At 47.0% G+C, this 14,951-nt stretch overlaps 1 protein-coding gene across 1 annotated transcript in view; it reads right to left on the reverse strand.

The window, feature by feature from the left end:
* lama1 (laminin, alpha 1) overlaps positions 1–14,951 on the reverse strand; it is a 314,737-nt gene that overhangs the window by 68,486 nt on the left and 231,300 nt on the right. The window contains exons 36-39 of the mRNA XM_080194636.1: positions 7,491–7,653; positions 6,604–6,814; positions 4,219–4,335; positions 511–674 (exon numbers count right to left, since the gene is read on the reverse strand). Of these exons, the coding sequence (XP_080050762.1) occupies positions 511–674; positions 4,219–4,335; positions 6,604–6,814; positions 7,491–7,653 (655 nt within the window). The remainder of the gene's footprint in view (positions 1–510; positions 675–4,218; positions 4,336–6,603; positions 6,815–7,490; positions 7,654–14,951) is intronic.

The following is a 14,951-nucleotide window of genomic DNA, read 5'->3' on the forward strand; positions in this document are numbered from 1 at the left end:
CACTCCCTCAGTACTGACCCTCTGACAGTGTAGCACTCCCTCAGTACTGACCCTCTGACAGTGAAGCACTCCCTCAGTACTGACCCTCTGACAGTGTAGCACTCCCTCAGTACTGACCTTTCAACAATGTAGCACTCCCTCAGTACTGACCCTCTGACAGTGTAGCACTCCCTCAGTACTGACCCTCTGACAGTGAAGCACTCCCTCAGTACTGACCCTCTGACAGTGTAGCACTCCCTCAGTACTGACCTTTCAACAATGTAGCACTCCCTCAGTACTGCACTGAAGCGTCAGTCTTTACTTTTGTACCCAAGACCTGGAGTGGAACTTGAACCAAACCCTTTCGACTCCCAGAGATGCCAGTGATATGAATTGCATCACAGCTGAAAAGTGCATGTAGTCAACCCAATTTTGTTGCCTTGACAACAATACCAGCATAGAATGGTATACAGCTAATCCCACCATTTGGGGTTCAGTTGTTGCAGAGCACACACAGTGACATAGACTGACCTGGTTAGCAGCTTAGCGAGATTCCTCAGCTCCTCAGCATGGTCCTCTGCCCTGTAAACAAGACTGAGCACGCTCTTTCGAGTCATCTCCATGACAAGTTTGTCGAGGTGCATCCTCATCTGAGCATTCCACAAATCCAGCTCATCGCTGTGCTGTTCCAGTGACTGTAGGCATAGATCCAGAGCAACACTTTCTCAAAGCATTGAAAACATACAACAAACTGCAATAATTCACTTCCTCCACAGACCTGAACAAACCATGAGACACAATTCAATCCAATTTCACAACAGAGATCCTTGCTGGCTCCCTGGGCAGTGTTATGGATACAGTCAGTACTAACAGCTTGGTGGCATAGATCAAAGAAGTACGACATGGACCAACCTCAAATCTACTCAGTGAACATCTCTCAACAGCTACAATAGTGGAATTAAAACTGGGAGATCACTGTCATAGCAGTTTTACTGAGAAGACCACATTCATGGATATCGGATGGGATGAGATTGCATTCAGCTGCGATCTCAATAACCCCATCGACACACACTATCCCACCGACACTCACTATCCCAGTTACACTCACTATCCCATCGACACTCTGTCCCAGTCACACTCACTCTCCCATTAACACTCACTCTCCCAGTCACACTCACTCTCCCATTGACACTCACTCTCCCAGTCACACTCACTCTCCCATTGACACTCACTCTCCCAGTGACACCCACTCTCCCAGTCACACCCACTCTCCCAGTCACACTCACTCTCCCATTGACACTCACTCTCCCAGTCACACCCACTCTCCCAGTCACACCCACTCTCCCAGTCACACCCACTCTCCCAGTCAGACTGTCTATGACCACCAGTCTGAGTCAGCAATAGTGACCACCAGTCTGAATCAGTCATAGCGAGTCCAATCTGAATCAGCGATAGTGACCACCAGTGTGAATCAGCGATAATGACCACCAGTCTGAGTGGCCACCAGCCTGAATCAGTGATAGTGACCACCAGTGTGAATCAGCGATAATGACCACCAGTCTGAGTGGCCACCAGTCTGAATCAGCGATAGTGACCACCAGTCTGAGCCAGCGATAGTGACCACCAGTCAGTCAGCAATAGTGACCACCAGTCTGAATCAGCGATAGTGACCACCAGTCTGAGTCAGCGATAGTGACCACCAGTCTGAGTCAGCGATAGTGACCACCAGTCTGAATCAGCAATAGTGACCACCAGTCTGAATCAGCGATAGTGACCACCAGTCTGAGTCAGCGATAGGGATCACCAGTCTGAGTCAGCGATAGTGACCACCAGTCTGAATCAGCGATAGTGACCACCAGTCTGAGTCAGCGATAGTGACCACCAGTCTGAGTCAGCAATAGTGACCACCAGTCTGAGTCAGCAATAGTGACCACCAGTCTGAATCAGCGATAGTGACCACCGGTCTGAGTCAGCGATAGTGACCACCGGTCTGAATCAGCGATAGTGACCACCAGTCTGAATCAGTGATAGTGACCACCAGTCTGAATCAGCGATAGTGACCACCGGTCTGAGTCAGCGATAGTGACCACCGGTCTGAATCAGCGATAGTGACCACCAGTCTGAATCAGCGATAGGGATCAACAGTCTGAGTCAGCGATAGTGACCACCGGTCTGAATCAGCGATAGTGACCACCGGTCTGAATCAGCGATAGTGACCACCAGTCTGAATCAGTGATAGTGACCACCAGTCTGAATCAGCGATAGGGATCAACAGTCTGAGTCAGCGATAGTGACCACCGGTCTGAGTCAGCGATAGTGACCACCGGTCTGAATCAGCGATAGTGACCACCAGTCTGAATCAGTGATAGTGACCACCAGTCTGAATCAGCGATAGGGATCAACAGTCTGAGTCAGCGATAGTGACCACCGGTCTGAATCAGCGATAGTGACCACCGGTCTGAATCAGAGATAGTGACCACCAGTCTGAATCAGCGATAGTAACCACCAGTCTGAATCAGCGATAGGGATCAACAGTCTGAGTCAGCGATAGTGACCACCAGTCTGAGTCAGCGATAGTGACCACCAGTCTGAATCAGCGATAGTGACCACCAGTCTGAATCAGAGATAGTGACCACCAGTCTGAATCAGCGATAGTGACCACCAGTCTGAATCAGCGATAGGGATCAACAGTCTGAGTCAGTGATAGTGACCACCAGTCTGAATCAGCGATAGGGATCACCAGTCTGAGTCAGCGATAGTGACCACCAGTCTGAGTCAGAGATAGTGACCACCGGTGTGAATCAGCGATAGTGACCACCAGTCTGAGTCAGTGATAGTGACCACCAGTCTGAATCAGCGATAGTGACCACCAGTCTGAGTCAGAGATAGTGACCACCGGTGTGAATCAGCGATAGTGACCACCAGTCTGAATCAGCGATAGTGACCACCGGTCTGAGTCAGCGATAGTGACCACCAGTCTGAATCAGCGATAGTGATCACCAGTCTGAATCAGCGATAGTGACCACCAGTCTGAATCAGCGATAGTGACCACCAGTCTGAGTCAGCGATAGTGACCACCGGTCTGAATCAGCGATAGTGACCACCAGTCTGAGTCAGCGATAGTGACCACCAGTCTGAATCAGCGATAGGGATCACCAGTCTGAGTCAGCGATAGTGACCACCAGTCTGAATCAGCGATAGTGACCACCAGTCTGAATCAGCGATAGTGACCACCAGTCTGAATCAGCGATAGTGATCACCAGTCTGAGTCAGCGATAGGGATCACCAGTCTGAATCAGTGATAGTGACCACCAGTCTGAGTCAGCGATAGGGATCACCAGTCTGAATCAGTGATAGTGACCACCAGTCTGAATCAGCGATAGTGACCACCAGTCTGAATCAGCGATAGTGACCACCAGTCTGAATCAGCGATAGTGACCACCGGTCTGAATCAGCGATAGGGATCACCAGTCTGAATCAGCGATAGTGACCACCAGTCTGAATCAGCGATAGTGACCACCAGTCTGAATCAGCGATAGTGACCACCGGTCTGAATCAGCGATAGGGATCACCGGTCTGAATCAGCGATAGTGACCACCGGTCTGAATCAGCGATAGTGACCACCAGTCTGAGTCAGCGATAGTGACCACCAGTCTGAGTCAGCAATAGTGACCACCGGTCTGAATCAGCGATAGTGACCACCAGTCTGAATCAGTGATAGTGACCACCAGTCTGAATCAGCGATAGTGACCACCGGTCTGAATCAGCGATAGGGATCACCAGTCTGAATCAGCGATAGTGACCACCGGTCTGAATCAGCGATAGTGACCACCAGTCTGAATCAGCGATAGTGACCACCGGTCTGAGTCAGCGATAGTGACCACCAGTCTGAGTCAGCAATAGTGACCACCAGTCTGAATCAGCGATAGTGACCACCAGTCTGAGTCAGCGATAGTGACCACCGGTCTGAATCAGCGATAGGGATCACCAGTCTGAGTCAGCGATAGTGACCACCAGTCTGAGTCAGCAACAGTGACCACCAGTCTGAATCAGCAATAGTGACCACCGGCCTGAGTCAGCAATAGTGACTGCCAGTCTGAGTCAGCGATAGTGACCACTGGTCTGAATCAGCGATAGTGACCACCAGTCTGAATCAGTCCCAATGACCACCAGTCTGAGTCATTGATAATGTCCGGAATGGGTATGAAAACATATGAGGTCAGTTACAATGAAACTTACCGCTGTACTGTTCTTAATGTCTTCGACTGTAATCGTTGCATTGTCCACCATCTCTCTTCCATCTCGGATCAGGCTGACTATCAGTGCTCTGATCTTCCCAACAGCCTGCTGTTTCTCCTGTGTACAATTGTGTTTAACATCAATTAGCAATTTGATGGACAGTGGGCTTTTCCAACAAAAACTCATATCCGAATGAAGAAATCCGGAATGGACTCAATACGCTGCAAGACTTCCATCCTTATCAATAGTGACTCAATGAGAATATTACTACTGGCAGCCCTCGGGGTACGACACAACTGGGTTCCTGAGAACTCCGTATTAAGTGGCAGCGTTACAAGTAGGAACTTTCCCATAAGAACAATGTTATTAATTGGAGATTGGTTCCTGAACCAAGACCCAAAAGCCTATTTTTGTCACAATAACACAGAATTTTGCACTCAATCAATTATAATAAAAGAAGTAATAGCACACTAAATTAATATAATAAAATATAAATTTTAAAGACAAGGTTTGGAAACACGAAGGTTCATCAAATATTAAATATTTTAAGTAGGGGAGGGAGATGAGCAACACAGAATTTCGATGGGTAAGTATAACAAACAAAGAAGAACAAAATCAGCCCGGGAAACAGGCCCTTCGGCCCAACGAGCCCGCGCCGCCACCCCAACACCATCAGTCCACCTCTCTACCCACGACCCCTGTCTAATGTTTTATGGCCATCCAGATTGAGGGAAACTGATTTAGGGACAATTTATTCCTGCCAATCAGCCTAACAGCACATCTTTGGGGTGTGGGAGGAAACTGGAGCACCCGGAGAAAACCCACGCAAGCACAGGGAGAATGCGCAAACTTCCACAGACACCGGCCCAAATCCATGTGTCTGCACAGCAATCAGCGATAGTCACTGAGCTGTCGTCTTGCCCAGTAAGTACAGTAGGGCAAACCCGGGCAATGTGGGCTGCAGCAGGAGAGGAATGAATGGAAAGGGTTAAACAGACAGCCTGACTGTAGTATCCACATGCTCTGCAGGCAGATAGAACAAAATACAAATAACTTCATTTCAGACAGTACTAGAACAGTCACACCCCAGGTGGGATTGTTCCAAAGTTGCATTAACAATAAGAGAATTGATATCAATTTATCCAGGCTCCAAAAGATCTAAAGGAAACAAGGCGCCTCTGAAAACTTAATCAAGTATCCAGGAAATGGGACATTTAACATCCCATCGAAATCAGTTTAACAGACATGCTTTGATATTGTAAACAGGTAGACAGGAGATGGCCAGAAAATTATTAAAGCTAAAGCACACAAGACAATGAAACCGTATAATGTAATCAGAAACAGAACTGTAACCAATTCAAAGTAACAATATGATGATGGGCAGCATGGTAGTGTTACGGGCGACACAGTGGCACAGTAGTTAGACCTGCTGTTTCACAGCGTCAGGGACTTGGTTTGATTCCTAGCTTGGGTGACTGTGTGTAGTTTGCACCTTCTCCCCATGTCTGCATTTGTTTCCTCTGGGTGCTCTGGTTTCCTTCCACAGTCCAAAGATCTGTGGGTTACGTGGTTTGGCCATGCTAAATTGCTCCTTAGTGTTATGGAGACTAGCTAGGGTTACGGGGATAGGGCCTGCGTGGAATTGTGGTTGATGCAGACTTGATGGGCCGAATGGCCTCCTTCTGCACTGTAGGATTCTATGCTATGACCTGATGTAAACATAATGCTTTGTAATATAAAGAAAGGGACATAATAATCTGTAAGAGCCAATGCTTAGAAGAGTAGCTCGGAAGCAGCCTGTAGTTACAGCCACGAGTTCTGCTCTCCCTCATGCATGATGTATAAAGCCATTTTTGTTGAAGTTCTCCACGGTCGCAGAAGACTCAGTTCGTTCATTCCCTCCCACAGTACGTATGAAGGTTTGAACTTGTTCAGTGGTGTGGCTTCATAAAGTTGAAACCAGCGTCATAAATTTGAAACTGGGCATCAATTTATAAATGCTGTCAATGTCATTTGTTGTGATTCGAATATCGTAGCGTCAAGGATGAGTTGTGAAGTGATTTTGCATTTTGATGGAGAATATTGGAATAAGGTTTTGGGGACCATGACGGTGGCTGGGATTTTTCAGACCCAAGCATGGCAGGAGCTGGGGTGGGCAGGACCAGGACATTTGGAGGGTAGCCACTGACTTTGGGCGGAGATTTGTGGTCCCACTCACTATGAATCAATCCTCGAATCCCCGTTCTCAGAAACTAGCACTTTTCATCACTGACTGATCGTGTCTGGGACATGTGTTGACTTCAACATCAATGAATCAATTCTGACGGCTCCTCGCACTCATTTCCTATACTGGGGTTAAGCACATGTTGCATATTTCCCTCTTACCTTGAGTTCTCCCAGGCTGCTCAAGATGCCCTGGAGAAGTCTGTTCGTTTCATTGGTGTCTGAGCGCGCTTCATTCACCAGCTCCTGGGCTTCACGCAACTCGCCGCCGTGCTGTTCTAACGTATCTACGACCTTTCTTTTCAAGTCCTCCAGTTCCTTCTGTGGTTTCTGAAAACCCTTCTGCACTCTGACCAACAGCCTCTCCGCCGCTCTGATTTCATTTATAAAAGAAAGAAGTGGAAAATTAAATAAATGACAAGGTTTACATGCAACTGTCCACAGATTGGCTAAATCACTGACTGCCCATTAGTGTCCAGGGGATTAGCAGGGTCAGTATATAGGGTTACAGGAATAGAGCCTGGGTGCGATCGTTCTCAGTGCAGGCTCGATAAGCCAAGTGGCCACCTTCTGCGCTGTAAGGATTCGATGATTCTACAAAATTTGCTGCACAATTCTAATACTACAATCAAAACCCAGATGCAATGGGCTAACCTCTTCACCTGAACTGACAATTATTTGCAAACTGCATCAAAACAGCTGTCCTTAGACAGAATGATGTACAGATGCCGGCGCTGGACTGGGGTGAGCACAACACCAGGTTAAAGTCCAACAGGTTTATTTGGTAGCATAAACCACAAGCTTTCAGAGCACTGCCCCTTCATCAGGTGAGTGGGAGATGTATTCACAAACGTGCGAGTCTCTACAGGAAAATTGATTACCTGTAAAGACTCGCATTCCAACCATTATCTTGTAAACTGAGTTTGTGTCTATATATGCCCTGTTTATGAACACATCTTCCACTCATCTGGACTTTAACCTGGTATTGTGAGACTTCTTACTGTGCTCAGACAGAATGACAGACCCTGCTCCTTGATGCAAGCACTCACTTGAGTTCTGATGCTGAGATTCCTTTTGACTGATTGAATGCTCTGTTTCGCATGGTCTCCAGCATATTCCACATTTCGTGCTGAAGCTGCTGCAGGTTCGAGTCCGAAAGGTTCAGGTCAGTGCTCAGAGTCTCGTTCAGGTGACTCGCCACGTCAGCAAGAGCTAGGAAGGAGCAACGGGGACAAGTTCGGACAGGTAGTTTGAGGAAAATCCATCAGGCAGTTAGAAACAATACATCCGTCAACTGAACAACAGCTGTACCTGAACATGGGATCAGGTGCCAAGCAGAAGCACGGTGCTGCCTAAAGTAAGGTTCACCACTGATACATGTCACATCACCGGTAATTGCCTTGGTGGATAAATATTAAATCAGTCAGAGTTTAGCTCACGGGAATTTTGCAACTTGGAAACTAGCTTGTTGCTTTGGGACAGAAGATTATAACCAACCAGCATCAAAGAACAAAGAGAGCAAAGAATTACAGCACAGGAACAGACCCTTCGGCCCTCCAAGCTTGCACCAACCATGCTGCCCAACTGAACTAAAGCCCCCTATCCATCTGGGGAGCATATCCCTCTAATCCCATCCTATTCATGTATTTGTCAAGATGCCCCTTAAAACTCATTATTATATGTGCACCCACTACCTCCCCCAGCAGCGAGTTCTATGCACCCATCGCCCTCTGTGTAAAAAACTTGGCTTGTACATTTCCTTTAAACCTTGCCCCTCGCACCTTAAACCTATGCCCCCCCAGTAATTGACTCCTCAGCCCTGGGAAAAAGCTTCTGACTATCCATTCTGTCCATGCCTCTCATAATCAGGTTGCCCCTCAACCTCTGTCGTTCAGTGAGAACAAACCAAGTTTCTTCAACCTCTCCTTGTAGCTAATGCCCTCTATACCAGGCAACATCCTGGTAAATTTTTTCTGTACCCTCTCCAAAGCCTCCACATCCCTCTGGTAGTACGGTGACCAGAAACGAACACTATATTCCAAGTGCAGCCTAATTACAGTTCTATAAAGCTGCAACATGACTTGCCGATTTTTAAACTCAATGTTACTGAGATGCTAATCTTCTTTGCATTCTTATTTTGAAAGTTTGTTTTGCAAATAATGGCTTCTTGTCATATTTATCTACACTAGATGTTATGCTTTTGCTACTGGAGAGGTTACCCTGCTTTATAATAACACAAATATTACAGAATTTAATGCACAGCATTTCATATTGACACAAAGGTTTAATTATATTTAAGAATGCAAATCCATTTCAGGCCTAAGGGATGCAAGTGAGGGCACTCACAAGCTCAGTTGTTGCATTGCTAGGGAATTCTACACAATAGATTCTGCTTGTTGGTTTTAGGCTGAAGGTAAAGGTGTTAGTCCATAATTTGCTGTTAGAGAAATAGCCAGCCAAATGGCACTCATTGTTATTTAAATACAGATATTGCAGCAATTTTGATGCATGGTTGAAGGTGAAAAGCCAAATATTGCTGTCCAAATTGTACTGTTTCACCACTAGCTGTGTGTAAACGCCATTCTGGCTGGCACAATATTAACATCCATTTAACAGTGTAAAGTTTTTATTTTACTCATTCATGGGATGTGGGCAACACCGGCTCGATCAACATTTGTTGGCCATTCCTAGTTGCTCTTGAGAAAGGGATGATAAGCTGCCTTCTCTATGCTGTAGATACACCCACTGTGCTGTTGAGAGGGCGGGGAGTTCAACGATTTTGACCCAGCGACAGTGAAGGAATGGCCGATATATTTCCAAGTCAGGATGGTGAGCGACTTGGAGGGGAACCTCCAGGTGGTGATGTTCCCAGGTATCTGCTTGTTCTTCTAGATGGTACCAGCTGTGGGTTTGGAAAGTGCTGCCTAAGGAACCTTGGTGAGTTCCTACAATGCATCTTGTAGATGACTGCCGCTGTTTGTTGGTGATGGAGGGATTGGATGTTTGTGGAATGGGTAGCAATCAAGCGGGCTGTTTTGTCCTATATAGTTTCCAGAGTGTTGTTGGAACTGCACTCAGTCAAGCAAGTGGAGAGTATTCTAACACACTCCTGACTTGTGTCTTGTTGATAGTGGACAGGCTTTGGGAACTCGCTGCCGTATTCCTAGACTTTGATTTACTTTGGTAGCCTCAGTGTTTGTATGGCTGGTTCAGTTCAGTTCCTGGTCAATTGAACCCCCAGGATGATGAGTGTGGGGATTCAGTAATGGTAACGCCACTGAATATCAAGGGGTGATGGTTGAATTCTCTTTTGTTGGAGATGGTCATTTCCTGGCATCTGTATGGCACTAATGTTCCTTCCCACTTGTCAGCGCAAGCCCGGATATTGTCCAGATCTTGCTGCATTTGCACATGGACTGCTTCAGTACCTGAGGAGTCATGAACGGTGCTGAACATTGTGCAATCATCTGCGAACATCCCCACTTTTGACCTTACGATGGTAGGAAGGTCATTGATGAAGCAGCTGGAGATGGTTGGGCCTAGGACACTAACCTGAGGAACTCCCGTAGTCATGTCCTGGAGCTGAGATGATTGACCTCCGACCACCACTACCATCTTCCTTTGTGCCAGGTATGACTCTAATTAGCGGAGGGCTTTCCCTCTAATTCTCATTGACTCTAGATTTGCTCGGGCTCCTCTATGTCATACTTGCTCAAATGTTGCCTTGATGTCAAGGGCAGTCACTCACCTCACCGCTGGAATTCAGCTTTTTTATCCATGTTTGAACCAAGGCTGTAATGAGGTCAGGAGCTGAGAGACCCTGATGAAACCCAAATGGGGCATCACTGAGTGGGTAAGTACTGTTTGATAGTGCTGTCGATGACCCCTTCCATCACTTTACTGATAACTGACAGTACACTGATGGAGCAGTAACTAGCCGGGTTGGATTTGTCCTGGTGCTGTATTTGCACATAGATTCGATTTATTATTGTCACATGTATTAGCATACAGTGAAAAGTATTGCTTCTTGTGTGCTATACAGACAAAACATATCGTTCATAGAGAAGGAAATGAGAGAGTGCAGAATGAAACTAAGCCCATGACAAAAAAATTACGATTTGTCTGTTCTTGTCAAAATGCTTTCTTCAACAATATGATTAGTATTAACTACAGCCAATCAGCCTCTCCAGCACTGAGAATTACCAGTAACTATTCCAAGTGTGCAGTCTCATTTCTCTGGGTTGTAACTGTTTTTGGAGAATTAAAAGATTCCCTTCTTTTCTTAACAATTTTTTCTCCTCTTTTCTCCACCCTCTATTTCTCACTCTACTGGATTTGCTATTGAAGTCACTTGCTCTAGTTTAACTTCTTTCTCAGTGCTGGTGCTGCTAATATCACAATTTATCAAGCCATTTGGTTAAGGGGATGCACAGTTCTTTGCCTTGTTCAGTCTGCGCTCTGATGTCCTTTTATTTTTTTCACTGCTGCTACTGAGCTCACATGCCATGCAAAAGAGGAAAGATAAATCAAAAATCTGTACAAACAACTCATGGCAGTCGCTGTTCAATGTTCCGCCACAGCAAGTTATGGCCCATTATTGTTTTGCACCTCTGACAATGTGTGATTGCAACCTTGTAAAAACCGGAGATTAACATCTGCGTGTGTTAGAGAAGCCGCTTTTAATATATTAAAATGTCAAGACAGCAAAAAATTGGATTGTTGATGAAATAAGTATGATTCATTTATTGTGTGCAGAGGCCATGAAAGCACAGTGCGGGAAGGGATGGATTGTAGAAATTCCAGCTTTTTATATATTCCATAAGGCAGACTTTCTGAGCATCCCTTGGTGTCATGCCTTCCCAAACCATTCTCCACCCAAAGGAATTAGTTGCACAGCTGAGGTAAACAGTGCACCGTGTGGGAAGGCATCAACTTTATCCTACACTCTGTAACAGCAATGTTTTTATTATTTTTCTTCATTCGTGGGACATGGGTATCGCTAGCTGGCCAGCATTTATCGCCCATCCCTAATTGCCCTTGGAGGGGCAGCTGAGAGTCAACCACATTGCTGTGGCTCTGGAGTCACATGTAGGCCGGACCAGGTAAGGTTGGCATTTCCTTCCCTCAAAGACATTAGTGAACCAAATGGGTTTCTCAGACAGTCGACAATGGTTTCACTGTCAACAGTAGATTCTCAATTCTAGATGTTTTTTATTTGAATTCAAATTCCACCATCTGCTGTGGCGGGATTCAAACCCGGGTCCCCAGAACATTAGCTGAGTTTCTGTATTAATAATCCAGCAAAAATACCACGAGGCCACCGCCTCCCCTTTATATCTGCATTTTTGTTATATGTAAAAACTATCAGTCTTAATAGTTACGGTTAAAATAATTTTCTGTCGGGTTCCTCTTCCCTTTGTTTCAGATTCTAATATCCGCAGTATTTTGCCTTTTTCTTAATGTTTAACTCACTGACACTTCCCTTCCAAGAATGCCTACCCTGAAAAAGTACTGCTCTTCTCTCTGACAGAATTTCTATTTGTCACTTTTATCCTGTTCACTTTGCTACAATATAAATCTCATCCTATTTTCTTTGTCTTTAGCTCTGGCAAAGAGTCCATCCAGACTCGAAACGTCGGCTCTATTCTCTCTCCACAGATGCTGTCAGACCTGCTGAGGTTTTCCAGCATTTTCTGTTTTTGTCATCATACAATCGTAGAATTTTTACATTGCGGAAGGAGGCCATTCAGCCCATTGAACCAACAATAATCCCACCCAGTCCCTATCTCCAGGACCCCATGTATTTACCCTTCCAGTCCTACTAACCTACACACCTTGGGGCTCCAAGAGCCCAGTTTTACTATTGCGTTGTGCCCGCTTTTGGGTGCAAAAACTTGGTAAAGTTGAGCGTGAGGACGAGTGGTGCGATCTACACCTGCCTCCGCGCCGATCCCACCTTTACCAAGGCCTGAAAATAGTGGCAATCAGCAACGCCCCCAAAACAGGAGCGACGGCCATTTAAATGCATTTAAATGCGTTAAATTGACTTAATGGGCTGCACGCCCAACGTTACCGACACTTCCCTCTTTATCGCCGTGTTCACCCACCCAGATTCGGCATAAACAGACATGCTCTATAAAGGTGCGAATCGGACACTCCAGTTACTGAGGAGGCAAGTGCCGAGCATCTGATGGCTCTCTGCTTGAGGTCGGTGGGGGGTCGGGGGAGCAGTGGGGAGGGGGCGGGGGGGGGGTGGGGGCGGCATCCACTGTCACTCTGCCTGCGATCAGTGGAAGGGACGGGGTGGTCCGCTGCCACTCTGCCTGAGGTCAGTGGGGGCGAAAGGGAGTCCGCTGCCATGCTGCCTGAGGTAGGTAGGGAGGAAGTAGGGGAGGGGCCTGTGAGCGGTCTGGGTGGCAGGAGGGGAGTGTGGGGGGAATTAGTGGGTCAGTAATGTTATGGGGGTGGGGCAATGTCTGCGGGGGCCAGGGGGAGGCATTATCCAGCCCAGGGACAATGTGGCAATGGAGCAGCATTTTATGTTCTTTCTGCGCGTGCGCAGTTGGAGGCTCCGATTGGAACTGCAGGATTTCAGGCATGTTAAGCCCCGCCCACAGCCGTCTATAGTATGATTCGGAGTTATTGATATTTTTACAGGCAGAGTGCGTAAGGGGGCGCCTCAGGACAGGTCGAAAAGTCGGATCTGAAACAACCCCAGTTTCAAGTCTGCCCACCACCTAGAATCAAAGTGTTAAAATAGGGCCCTAAGGGGCAATTTAGCACGGCCAATAAACCTAACCCTCACATCTTTGGTGTGTGGGAGGAAACTGGAGCACGCAGAGGAAACCCACGCAGACATGGGGAGAAAGTGCAAACTCCACACAGTCAGTGGCCTGAGGCTGGAATTGAACCCAGGCCCCTGGCGCTATGAGGCAGCAGTGCTAACCACTGTGCCACTGTGCCGCCCCTACTCCACTGCTGCGTTTCGGCATAGAAACTGTTTTTTAAAAATATACAGGTCAGGTCATAAAACACCATTTAAAATGATGGAAAGCAGCCCGTGAATGTTGTTCCACCATGAATCCATCCAAACCATACACGTAGCATCCACACCCTGTGCACAGCTTCCTTGTAATTATATCTTTGTAAGTTTCTTTTTGTTAAGAATTCCTTTTCATTTGCAAAACTCATCTCCCTACATTATTGAAATCAGATATCAAAAGCAGAACAGTCTTCTCGTGGCAACGGGCATAGACAGCGAAACACGCAGTATGGTTCCCGATCTAGACCATGCCACTCAGGAGAGAGACTCCTGGCTTTGGCAGGGAGGTCTCCACGGAGCAATGGGGTTAACAGCAGGAATACACGCAGGCCACTGTCACACATCTCAAAAGCAGCACAAAGCAGGTGGCTGACTCACCTGAGAGATGTCCCACAGCCTGGAGCATTTTATATATAAAAATCACCTCTCTCGATGTTCAAGGACATCTTCTTGCAATATAAGGGAAGTTCTGACTGGCTTGGACACGACAGGTGGCTTTAACTTGACTGATGCCCCGAGTCTGCAGCCTGTCCTTGGGACGGAGTCAAAGATTCCTGGGCTGCCACTAGTTGCGATGGAGACGTCACATTGCAAAGTACTTGGTGGCTTTCTCAACAGAAATGTCTGCCTTATGTCCGCAATTGGAACACACCCAGAGAGCGGCAGCTCCTTGAAGCGAATATCATCATCTTCTCTACGGCCAGAATTTTTCACTAACCCTCCCCCATGGTGGGTTCTGAGGAAGGGGGAGAGCATAAAATTACGTGGATGGGATTCCCCCCGGGTGCTGAGGGATTGGAATGCCCTGCCTGCTGCAGTTGTAAATGCGCCCAGTTTGGGGGCGTTTAAGAGATCCGTGGATAGGTTTATGGACGGTAAGGGATTGGTTTAGGTTAGAGGGTCATTGCTTTTTAATTGGTCGGTGCAACATCGTGGGCCGAAGGGCCTGTTCTGCGCTGTAATGTTCTATGTTCTAATGTTCTATGTTCTATGACCCCTGCCCTGACATAGATGTAATTTTACAGAGGGGCGGACAGGGCCGCGGAGGGGAAGCCCTCGGATGGGACACGTTCTTATTAAGATTCTTAAGTGGGCGGCACAGTGGTTAGCACTGCTGCCTCACAGCAGGACCTGGGTTCAATTCCCGGCTTGCATCACTGTCTGTGTGGAGTTTGCACATTCTCCCCGTACCAGCGTGGGTTTCTTCCAGGTGCTCCAGTTTCCTCCCACAGTCGGAAAGACGTGCTGGTTAGATGCATTGACCACGCTAAATTCTCCCTCGATGTACCCAAACAGGCGCCGGAGAGTGGTGACGCGGGGATTTTCACAGTAACTTCACCGCAGTGTGAAGGTAAGCCTACTTGTGACACTAATGAATAAACTTTAAAGTGGTCACTTCATCACCGCTGAAGGGCATTTTCCCACTCAGCTTCCGTCGGAAGGAGGGCGGTTGCTGGTTGGATCAGTG

This window comes from Carcharhinus amblyrhynchos, chromosome 8, assembly GCF_965287045.1.
Source record: "Carcharhinus amblyrhynchos chromosome 8, sCarAmb.v2.hapA, whole genome shotgun sequence".
In the NCBI taxonomy this organism is placed as follows: Eukaryota; Metazoa; Chordata; class Chondrichthyes; order Carcharhiniformes; family Carcharhinidae; genus Carcharhinus; species Carcharhinus amblyrhynchos.